The 12,579-nt window shown below is 32.0% G+C and overlaps 2 protein-coding genes across 2 annotated transcripts; both read right to left on the reverse strand.

Moving 5' to 3' along the window:
• Window positions 1-314: 314 nt before the first annotated feature.
• On the reverse strand, window positions 315-6,098 carry LOC123715965 (chaoptin-like). The gene is made up of 3 exons (XM_045671369.1): window positions 6,009-6,098; window positions 5,204-5,230; window positions 315-4,062 (listed from the first exon to the last, which is right to left on the reverse strand). Exons 2-3 carry the CDS (start codon window positions 5,217-5,219, stop codon window positions 782-784), a joined length of 3,297 nt encoding a protein of 1,098 aa, XP_045527325.1. The 5' UTR covers window positions 5,220-5,230; window positions 6,009-6,098; the 3' UTR covers window positions 315-781.
• A 540-nt stretch (window positions 6,099-6,638) lies between these two features.
• LOC123715964 (toll-like receptor 6) lies at window positions 6,639-10,491 on the reverse strand. The gene is made up of 2 exons (XM_045671368.1): window positions 10,298-10,491; window positions 6,639-10,145 (listed from the first exon to the last, which is right to left on the reverse strand). Exons 1-2 carry the CDS (start codon window positions 10,308-10,310, stop codon window positions 6,859-6,861), a joined length of 3,300 nt encoding a protein of 1,099 aa, XP_045527324.1. The 5' UTR covers window positions 10,311-10,491; the 3' UTR covers window positions 6,639-6,858.
• Window positions 10,492-12,579: the final 2,088 nt, after the last annotated feature.

Consider the following 12,579-nt stretch of genomic DNA (forward strand, 5'->3'; position numbering starts at 1 on the left):
GCATTGGGTTGCACAAACGCTATATAAGGAACGATTATGTAACACCATGACATCGGTCAATTCATTCTATCATAATTAACTACTACACCATATGACGTGCTGACGCAATGAATCCTAAAAATAAATAAAACAAACGTTTAGTCTCTATAGTCAAAGCGAAATATGAGCTAGTACATTAAAGTCAACACTACATCCAAGCATATACTATTATAATTGATATTATATTTATCTGCTATGAATAATATAATAATTAACATATACATAAAATCCATAATATCGACTACGTTGAAAGGAGAATGAATAAAAGGCCAAAACCAGGTTCAATTAAATGATAACTTTAATATTCATACAATATCTAGTACACATACTAATTAAGATACATTCTAAACTAGACAAAGTGAGACAACTCTAGACAAAAAAATTTATATTAAGTATTTTTTCTCAGAAACAAATTTGTTGACATGTGTTTGCTATTGCTTAAAATATAGAATACCTTCTTAAATATTACATTATACTAATCTTGTATTACAATATATATAATATAAAATCCGCGCTTATAAATCAGTGCGATGACGCTGTATCCGAATTGCGCTTGCAAAAGATACACCTGCTAAGGATACGAGTATAAACGACTTACCCACGTTTGGGTCAGCCATTGGGATCCTCCCATATTTTAAAACGTTTTTTATAACATTTACAATTATGTCAAGAATCTAATATCTATATAAACCACCAAAGTATATCCAAAGGTAAAATCAGGCAACAGTTGGAAATATTTCTGTTATAAGTTCGAATTTCCAATGGCGTCTGTAATATGTTGTGTGCTATACGATCTTTGCCTAGATGATAGAATGACGTGTTTATAAATTTTAAACATAGTAAAACATAACAAAATTATAAGTATTAAAGCAACGCAGATTTCTGTAAACAAAGAACCCTTGAGTTCACGGTTTGCAGTTAGTTTCTCTAATGGTTTGACTGTTGGTATACCATCAATTTTTTTATTTACAAGTAATATTTTATCACTTACTTCTGCCAAAATCTTTTCTTTTTCAATTGTAAGAGCATTTTCAAAATCTTGCTTCAGTCTAGCAATGTAGGCTATACTTTCATTAGTAGTATTGTATTTTAGTACTGGTAAAGATGTTGTTTGAGCGACAGTATTAAGAGTAACAATCATTTTTAATATTCTCTCTAACAAAGAATTACTAACGCTTTGTTCGTGTGCGACCTCGTGGGTTATATTTTTTAACGACTGACTAACGACGCGTATCAACTCACTGGTATTTTGGTTATTATTTTCGTAAAGAGGCGTCCTTATTGTTTGATTCAACAATGTTTCTAGTGTATCTAATTTAATATGTGTCTCTCCATTTATTCTCTTTGGAAGATTTCTATTTTCTACTGATAAATTTAGTAAGATATCTCTAATATCGATAAGAATATTATCAGTGCCATTCATTTCATGGAAGTTTCGTTTATTTTCATCATGACCAACACAGGAAACTCCGTCTATGTTTTCATTATTACTCACATCTAAAGTGATTGCAGTTATAGTCATACTTGATTTCTGTTTTAGTTCCATTAAATTGTCGCAATGAATAAGATTACCACCTATACTCAGGACTGATAGATATACTTGAAATGCCTCGACTTTGATACTAGAAATCTTATTATAATCGACAATCAGAGTATTCAAATTTTGTATTCCATAAAATCTCTCACTTTTCAACTCTACTAGCTTGTTGTAAGATAAATCAAGTTCACCTAAATAGGATAAACCACGGAAGATACCATAACTGATTGTATTCAAATTGTTATGAGACATTTTTAGGACATTTAAGTTATAATTGTCTTTGAAGACTCCTGGTTGTATAAAAAACAAATTATTATGGCTCAAATCTAAAAACCTTAATCTTGTTAAGTTAGTGAAGGCTCCAACTTCTAATTTTTGTACTTTATTGTTATTGACCCGCAAGGTATTTAAGTCTTGTAAACTTCTTAACCGAAGGGTGGTAACATTATTTATATTACATTTTGACAAGTCCAGATCAGTTATAGTTAGTTGTATGTTTTCTTTAAAAGTAAGAGCTTTTTCAATTCCTGACATGTTAAGTTTTTGTACATATGGAACCTTATTTAAAAGTGTAGAATTGAATCGTAAATTTTTATTACATGATATATCTAATGACACGAGGCGTTTCAAATCACTGAATGTTTCGTCATATAAAAAAACAATTTTATTGTGGGCTAAGTTAATTTCATTAAGCATGGTTAAATTAGCCACAAATTCTGGTCCTACAATTTCAATTAAGTTATGATCTAGGTATAACACTTTCAGATTAATCAATGATGTTCTATTGATATTAAATACGCTTAATAAATTGTGCGATAAATCAAGAACATTTATATTGCCGGTATTGATAAAACTATTAAAACTAACTTCGTTGACAGTGCTGTGTGAAATATTCAGAGTGTGAAGGCTGGCCATTTCATTAAATGAGTTATTTTTAATAACTGTAAGTGACGTACATGATATATCGAGAGCAGGCAAAGAAATCAATCCTTTAAAAGTATTGTTTTCCAATGCCTGAGATAGAGGGTTGTTACTTATATCAAAACTTATAAGCTCATTTAGGTCTTTAAATGAACAAGATTCAACTTTCGAAATATTATTGTTAGAAACATCTAACATTTCCATTAAATTTAAATTATCAAAGTGGCCTTTTTCTATAATTGTTATCAAATTACCGCTTAAGGATAGAATTTGTAATTTCAAAAGGGAAATTACCTCAAAATTCAAATCGTGAATTTGGTTATCTGATAGATCTAAACGCCGTAAGTTCCGTAACGAATCAAATGAACTTTTTGATACATTTTGAATTTCGTTATTATTAAGCATGAGAAGTTCTAACATATCTAGTCCAACAAAAGCAAAGTCTTCAATAGATGTTAACCTTTGGTGGCTGATATCTAGTTCAACTATAAAAACTAAACCTTCGAAAGTACCCTTTACCAATTCTCCTTCCAAAAGATTTTGTCTTATGTCAAAGAAAGATATACTTTTCCCCTTAAAAATACATTTAGGCAGCTTACGAATCTCATTCAATGACAAATCAATAGATTTCAAAGCAGTTGTGTTAAAAAACATACGTGGATCCACTGAATTTAATAAATTCTTCTTGATATTAAGATTATTCAAGAAAGGCATATTATCAAAGACATTTTTTTCTATTAATGAAATAACATTATAGCTTAGATCTATTTCGATTACTTTATTTAAATATTTTAAGTCAGCTAATAATATGCTTGATAATTCATTGTTATTTAAGTACAAATATTTAAGCTGTGTAAATCTAAACAGAGAAGAGTTTATTTCTTTTATTTTGTTATGAGCTAAATTTAAATATAAAAGATTTTTCACTCCTTCGAAAGAAAATGCATTTATTATTGATATTTCATTGTGTGATAAATCTAAATATTGTAATTCAGAGAAAACATTAAAATTTGCATCACTTATTTCGAACAACATATTATGAGATAAATTAATTTTTGTTAGACTAGTAAAAGCAAATTCATAATTATTAATTTCAATTTCATTTATCAAATTATTGGACATATCCATTTCGGACAAAACCGGGAAACGTTTCATTGAACTAAGCTTAGCTGTGGTTATAAGATTAAACGATATATTTATAAATGTCAAATTATTCATAGCTGGTAGTGTGGGGATTTTAACACACTTATTGTCACTTATATCCAGTAATTTAACACAACTTTCATACATATCGTAATGACGTTCTGATTCAATCATGCAATTAGGATTCTTATCGTCATGTACTTTGTATGTTATGTATGTCGGTAGGCAATAAATATCGTAATTAGACATAGAAATTGCAGATTGTCTGCAATAGTCCATAATGTGATTACTATATCTTAATGGGATATAATTTATATAGCCTGTACACTCTTTTTCTTCTATGCACCTTATTTCATCATAGCGTGATGTACATTCCGCATTTGTTGTTGATTGCAGCCATATGTAATTAATCAGTATCGTCCCTAAAATATAATAAGTTATTTAACAAAAAACCCATTAACCCAAAAAAAAGTGTAATTCAGACTAATCTGAATAAACCGTGACTAACTAAAAGGCGTTTTAGAGTTAAATAATGCTAAATTTATGCCAAGATTTAGATTTTTACACGTGAGACAAAATGGATTAATGGAATCGATTATGACGTGAGTGATGAATACCACTACATTTTATTGGCGTCATTACGTGACGCCCATCGCCCACTTGTGAAATAACCTACTTTGACACGTTACTTCACTAGGGGCAACCACCACCCTTCCTAGTGGGAAACCTAGTCCTGCTAATGCTTTTGGGCTTCAGCCAAATAGGCTGGCATGACTCCCTGGTTCTCCAATGCGGAGGAGTATGGAACCTCTGGACGTCAACCATCGTAACATTCAGCACTCGGACAGTGGTTGCCCTTTGTGGGTTTCGATCTTGGGGCAAGCGGAAAGGCCTTCCACGCTCACCATTAGGGACTCACCTTTACCAACGTTAGGGGCTTAATTCTAACATCAAAATTATTAACGTCCACCTTCTGAGGTATCTAGATGGCCACCAATTGATTAGTGATTATCAATATGGCTATCGTTGTGACCTAAGTGAATGACCTTCTTGTGTACCTTACAAAAAGATGGGCAGAAGCAATTGAGTCCAAGGGAGAAGAGAGGTTATAGAATTTTGGATGTAGCGAAAACTGTTTTCCCGCTGATTGGAGCATGAAGGGCGTCATCGATGAAGCATGTTCCGACCTAAAGCTCGTGAAAGTTAGGATCCTAGGTCTTTTCTCCGGTCTTGTATCTTCTCGTTTTGAGTTTATAAACCTAGTGTAGTAAATATAAGTGCAAGTGCGGTATCTCGGACACATGAACATAGTGTCAAAACAATTCAGAACACTAAGACTGTTAATGAACATTACCTTAGCTTAAGATATTCACGAGTATTTTAGAAAATAAAGTCAACATAATATTACTTATTAGCCGTAATTATTGTATAGGCTAGATTATAATTCATGTAGTCGCACTCTTTTTGTGAACTTTATTGCAATTAAAAAAAAAATCAGTACATTATAGAAAAATCTTCTATTCGTGCATGACCATTTCTGATAAGTTTTCTAAGTATACTTACATAAAAAGGCTTTCATTGTGAATAAATCTGTGAATTAAATTAAATAAATTGAAAAAGTTTATGGATTATAATTACAGTAATGTTGTCCTACTGGCTTAAGCGGGCGACCCACAGCCCTAAGATCGTGCATTTGAATCACGGCTGTGCACCAATGGAATTTTCCTTTTTCATGCGTAATTAGTTGCTGAGGTGTGTAGGAATACACGTAGGAACGGTGAATGTGCCGGGCACATAGGAAACCGGCATGTTTCAAATCGAAAAATCGAGGACAAAGGGCCCTAAAAAAGATCGATGAAACAGATGCAATCTAAGGCGAAAACCCATATATAAGCTTATAGTTTTTGTTTTATAATAAGCGACATAGACTGTTTTAGTCCTTGCACATAAAGAGTTTTATGGCAAAAATAAATGAAACTGTAACTGAAAAATCTTTTAAAATTAAATATTTTGATATTTAATTGATAATTAATAAATGAAGGTTAGGTAACACGCCCAAAAGTAATACAAAAAATACACATTAGTAACTTTGACAAAGTTGGTGGTGCAGGTGAGCACATCATTTCAGAAGCAGTTCCTGGTTACACTGATTATCTGCGATAGTCAGTGTATTTAATACATTTCGCGTTCATAGACCCTTGCAAATATATACCATTATATAAAAAAATTGAATCATCACTTCTAATTGATTGAAACTTAAGGTAGGCGTATTACTCAAAACCTTAGGCTCTCACAAAAAAAACGTTCAATTAATACGTTCTTTCGTGTGACGTTGTTCCTATAAATTAAATTAGATAAAATTTCGTACCTCATTAATTTTTCACAACTCGCAATACAACAATTTACTCTGTCCAAACGTGGCAATGTAACAATTTTTACACAATAAAAACAGCTTCGCAAAGAATATAACAGACGTATAAATAGCTTATTTAGCAACTTTGTAAAATATATTAACAAATTAGAGATCCGTTTAACAATAGCAGTGAAACTAAAGACAAAATTTGTTTGGTTATTTTTTTAAATTAAAACGTTATTAAACCGATTTACATAATCCGGTTATAAAATCGATTTGTAATTTTTTTTCATATGTTCAAGCATAATTCCTCCACCTGTGGCCTGGAACTGGACGGTTTAGTCACATGATTCCGATTTGCAGCAATTTGCAAGTCCGAATTATTAAAACAAAGTTGTAGACGACAGAATTAGGAAAGAAAGACGGGCATGAAAGGTGCCTCTTAAATAAAGTTCAACGGACACTAAGATGTGTGTGCGGCTGGTAAATTTAAAAAGGGTTGAAAAGTAATTATGAAGCTAATATTTCATCCAATACCACAGCTGTAATAATTTGTTACGAATGGATAATTATACAATAGCTCAGCACAAAGAATGGGATGAATAAAAAAATAATTAAAAATATAGAAACTTTATTTACGTTTTATACAATATTAAATAAATATCAAATAACAATGCCTTATTTACGTGTTTTAATAATGGTAAAGAAATATAAATATCTCAGATTACAGATTAATTTAAGATCTAATTTACTACAGTTTTGAATAGATTTAAATTTAAGTTATGTTTATAATGTAAAACTTTTCATGCCGTTATATTTAAGATCAAGGCGTCCGGTCTGTCAAACTGATTACTAATTACAAATGTTATAGGTTAGAGCTCTCCATAATGGTACTAATCTGCTGACTGCTTATTGACCTCCGGCGTGAAGACATACGCATATATATTTTATAAACTATGAATGATAAGAAAATGACAAGTATAAGGGATGTAGAGATCTCTGTGTACAATAAACGTGACTTTAATTTAGAGTCTTGCACAACTTTTTCACTTAAAGGTGTTGGTGAGGAAACACTTTCTACTTTCTTACTAATGAGCGATATCTTTTCGTTAATCTCGGAAAGAATATTTTCTTTCTGAGTCATAAATGAATGTTCAATTTCCTGTTTCAGTTTATTTATATTTGGTAAATTATCGGTTGTACTTTTCTCTTTTATACCTTGATGAACTTCTGATATGGACGAGTTTTTTGTAGCTAAAACCTGTAAGATTTTATCTAGCAAAGTGTTTGTTAAGCTATTGTTATGGAGATTATTTAAGGAAGGATATCTAGTAATATTTAAAAACGCTGTCATTAATACACTGCTTACATTAAAAGCGTGACTTAAGTATTGCAATGTAGTTTTAGTCTCTTTCAAAGAGTCAATAATCGTATCCAACTTTGTTGAATGTATATTTCTTGCTATTTCAGATTCAGTGGCAACGCTATCACTAGCCCGTTTTGAAGACATACTTATTAAAACATCACGTATTTCAGTAAGGATATTTCCGGCTGTATTTATATTATCTTTATTTTGATGGTCTTTGTATATAATACGCCCAGAACACGCCACACCATCAATAATATTATCACCCACATAAGCCAATTTTAAAGCAGTTACTTTTGTATCTTTATATTTATTTTTGAATTTCATTAAATCATTACAGGAGATAGGATTACCGCCAATACTTAAAAAAGAGAGGTAAAGTGAAAATTCTTCAAGCCCAATTCTAGAAATATGATTAAAATCAGCTATCAAACTCCGCAAAGTTTGTATATCATAAAAACGTTCACTTTGTAATTCTTCTAACTCATTGTATGAAAGATCGAGGACATTTAAACTTACTAATCCATGAAATATACCATAGTTTACGGATATTAACTGATTATGAGAAATGTTAAGAGTTTTCAAATAGCTGTTATCTTTAAACACGCCTGGCTGTATGAACCTTAATCGGTTAAAACTTAAGTCTAATGTCTGAAGCTGCGTTAAATTTGTAAATGCTCCCATTATTAACTTTTGAATATTATTATTACTCAACACTACAATACGTAAGTTATACAGATGAGTTATTCCCAACGACGATACATTTGTTATGTTTAATTTTGACATATCCAAAAACATTAATGGTATACTTAGGTCAAATTTAGTTATACTTGATATACCTGGTATTAAAAGATTTTTGATGTTTTGTATATTTTTCAATGTTAAATTGGCTTTCAGATTATTATTGTAAGATAAATCAAGATATGACAGTTCATTTAAATTATGTAAAGTATCATCATTTATCGTTGTTAAATTATTATAAGACAAATTTATAATAGATATGATGCTAAGACCTGAAATGGGTGACAAAATAACAATTGAATTATGGTCAAGTTTTAGTATTCTTACAGAATTTAAACTTTTTATATTAACATTAAATTCTGTGAGTAAATTGTAAGATAAATCAATAATTTGTAGTTTACCTATATTAACAAAGCTATTATAACTAACTTCTTTCACAGTACTGTGTGAAATATTCAGAGTGAGAAGGTTAATCATGTCATCAAATGAATTATTTTTAATTTCAGTAACATAGCTAAAAGAAATATCTAAAATTGGTAAGGCCCGTAAGCCTTCAAACGCATATTCATCTAAAACAGTTGATAAATTGTTATTGCTTATATCTAAGTTTTCTAGGTATGCCATTTTCTTAAAAGTATGCGGTATTATATACGATATATTATTATAGGAAATGTCTAATTTAATTAATTTTTCTGTTCCTCTGAAGAAGAATTGTGAAACTGAATTGATTACATTTGCTGTTATCGAGAAGTACTCTAGGTTAACAAGACCGCTTGTATCAAAATTTAAAACAGTTATCTGGTTGTTTGATAAGTCTAGACGTTGCAGAGTGTCTAAGGAATAGAATGATTTTTCGGATATACTGCGCAAAACATTATTATTCAACGTAAGAATCTCTAACTTTTTAAGACCATAAAAAGCATAATCTTGAAGAGATGCTATGCTTTGGTAACTCAAATCCAAATCGAGGATGCCAGATAGGCCTTCAAAAATGCCTTTAGATAACTCATTCTCCAAGTTATTTTTCCTCAAGTCAAAGTACGTTATATTTTTGTCTTTAAAAATATTTTTTGGTAAACTTTGTAAATTATTTGCTGATAGATCAATCTCCGTTAATGCAGTATCTTTGAATAAGTTACGTTCTAAAGTTTTTAGCTCATTGTGATTTAAATGTATGGTTGACAGATGCCCCATGTTATCAAAAGTCGTATTTTCTATGAAGGTGATAGCATTATGGCTCAAGTATACTTTTTTAAGTTGAAGCAATTTATTAAAATCTTTGTGCAGAAGTGTCTTTATTTCGTTGTTATTAAGATATAGATATTGAAGTTGACTACATCTAAACAATGATAAACCTATTTCTTTTATATTATTATGTTCTAAATTTAAATCAAGTAGATTTTTAAGGCCTTCAAAAGTAACTGTATTTAATGCGTCCAGATTATTATATGACAAATCTAAGTATCGTAAATGGCCAAAGTCAGAAAAAATTGTGTCCTGTAATTGGGCAATACTATTATGAGACATATTTAGTCTGAATAGGTTCGAGAACACATATTCTGCATCATTAATTTCTATATCTTGAATTAAATTGTAAGAGAGATCCATTTCATTCAAATGTGAAAAAGAGTACCGAGAACTTAATTTAGCAGAAGTAAGCTCATTGTGGGATACATTTACATTTATCAAATTTGTCATTTCTGCTAATATCGGAAATGATTCATACTTATTATAGCTAATGTTAAGATTTTTAATTGTGTTTAAAATCCTGCTATTATATACCGCAGGAGTGTATGAACTCCCGTCAGCCCCATGTTCTGAATAAGATAGTGACATATCCAAGACGTACCGACCGTCAATTGAATATGTATTACATGGATTAGGACTATAATAATTATTGTAATACCCGTTCACTACATATCCAGCATCAACCTTTTGTGTACATACTGCAACATCTAAGCAGAGTGTTTTGTTTATTATATGGGTACATACAGCTTCACATACGTTGTCATTCGATTTTAATAAAATTATTACAATTGTTAACTCTGAAAATAAAACTATCATTAGTAGTGTTATGACAATTGATCTTAAATCTTGGTTTATAATCAGAATGGCCTGCTCGGGTCCACGTGTATACTTTGGATATATTTAATTCATAATAATATAGTATACTTTATTTATGTTAATAAGTACTTACTCCACAAATTCATCGTTGTGTTAATGTAGTACGACGCAATATTTTTGCTGATGTCGAAAACTCTACTGATATTAGTGGTTTAAACTCGGTTACATTAATCAATCAAATCACATTTTAGGAACAGCCATCGACATTTTACACTTAATGCAAGTGAACTAACTGGTAGACTGAATAACGCTGACCGCGCAACAAAATATAATATTGGTACTACACGAGTTGGAGTTAGAATTCCGTGAGTAATGTTTTGCAAAAGCGAAAATATTTTACAAGAATTAAGTCATTAAAATTAACTAACTGAGTTTAAAATGATTAATGCTTAGAGACCAAAAACTAAACCATATCGTGTTCTTGATATAGAAAAGCATTCTTATCATAAGGTAAATGTGAAATCTTAATTAAGAAAGAGGGTGAGCTGCTGATCCCACCAATGGATCCGCCATTCTAACTCTATTTGTTCATTTACGGCTATATCCAATATTCAAAAACGTTATGTTTTATTAGCATCAGGACATGACGACTCCTTTACTTACTGGTGAATTAACCTGTTGCAGAGTTTATTTCACCAGTGCCATCAGTCAACCCTCTTCCTAGTGCCATACTGCTGCTTCCGTGCTTCAGTCAAAAGGGCAGGCACGACCGGGGCAATAGCACAGTCTCACAGCAAACCAGCAAAGTGATGCAATACGTAGGTCCATCTTATTGTACTCGCATTGTGGCTATCTAATACCACCGACAGCGTGGGTAGGTCGTCGATGCAAAAATCAGATTTCGGTAACGAGCATGTCCATAAAATCTTATCGTGTTTGGACATTCATAAGCAGGCCCATTGCCATCCCCTTAATTGTGCTCCTGTACTGTCCTAAAGTACTGTGCGAAATAATGAAAACCAATATCAACGGCCACCTCCTGGGATATCTTGAGGGCCACCAGCAGTTTAGTCATTGTCAATACGGCATTCGCCGTGGTCGTTGAACGAGTGACCTTCTTGTATAGCTGACACATAGATGCGCAGATGCAAGAAAAAAATGGAAAGGGGCTAGCGGTTGTTCTGAATATAGCTTCGATAGGGTGTAGCATGAAGCGCTCCTCTCAAAGCTTTCAGCCATCTTGCACCCCGAAAAATTATGCTTACTTCAAGGTAGTCATCGACGAAGCATATCCTATCGCCAACTTTATTTCTTCTGTATACTATGGTATGGTGCAACTTAGCAACATATCAACTTTACACTGCAGGTTTTTCTCTGGCAGTCTATCAGTAACGAGACAAACTTGTGTCTGAAGTCATAGAGACCGTTAAGAGGAGTTCGGATAATAACTGGAGCTGAGTTTTATCATCAGACGTCGAGGCAGAATATGAAATTCCGCCCATATCACCTCGGTGTTCGTCATTACACAGCTCAGCTGTTTTTAAGGCATTTTTTGCCGCGCACCACCACTATGTGAACCAGCTGCCCACTGAAGTATTTCCGAACAAATTCGCCTTCGCCCAAGGGTCCTTCAAAAAAAAGCATACCAGTTCTCTAAAGGCCGGAGCGCTTTCGCGAGCCCTTTGGCATTTAGAATGTCCATGGGCATATCACTTAATTAGCTAATATTTTGCTAATTATTAATAAAGTGCCGAACCATTTGTAATCAGGGCCACACTACACTTTACCGATTTACCATATCTCCAGGATGTTCACTTCCTAAAGGGTTGCCAAAAATTATTAATTATAAGTTTTTTTACCTCACTTTTACTTTTGGAATCTTGTGCTTAAGCAAATAAAATGATTTAGAAATCTTTATTATACTTTTAGCGGTATTGGCCTAGTGGCATCAGAAAACGCCTTAAATCCTTGAGGTTCGTTAAGTTCGAACGCCGGCTGTCCACAAATTAACTTTCTCTCTATGTGCAAATTTAACACACACGTACTATGAAGTCAAACACTCTAAGGAAATTCACCAAAAAGTAAGCGGAGGGTGTCAGGCCCAGATGGTCTACCAGATGACTTACCCATTAGAAAAAACAAATGATAACAAAACTGATACGGAACTGTTCTTAAAAAAATTATCATCTGGCCGTTTTTATAGACCACAAATTTCAATATAAAATATCTCAACAACGTACGATTCGGCGATTTTTTTTATATATGGCAGCCCTGTTTTACAATTAAAGATAAGTGTATACATTGTCATTAGATACTTAGTAGTCAAACTCGTTAGTAAAGTTTGAATTTTTTTTTTTAAAGATAGGGTCTTTATGAAATTACAATAGTGTGGAAAGATTAATAAAATATCCATAA

Source organism: Pieris brassicae, chromosome 11 (assembly GCF_905147105.1).
Source record: "Pieris brassicae chromosome 11, ilPieBrab1.1, whole genome shotgun sequence".
In the NCBI taxonomy this organism is placed as follows: domain Eukaryota; kingdom Metazoa; phylum Arthropoda; class Insecta; order Lepidoptera; family Pieridae; genus Pieris; species Pieris brassicae.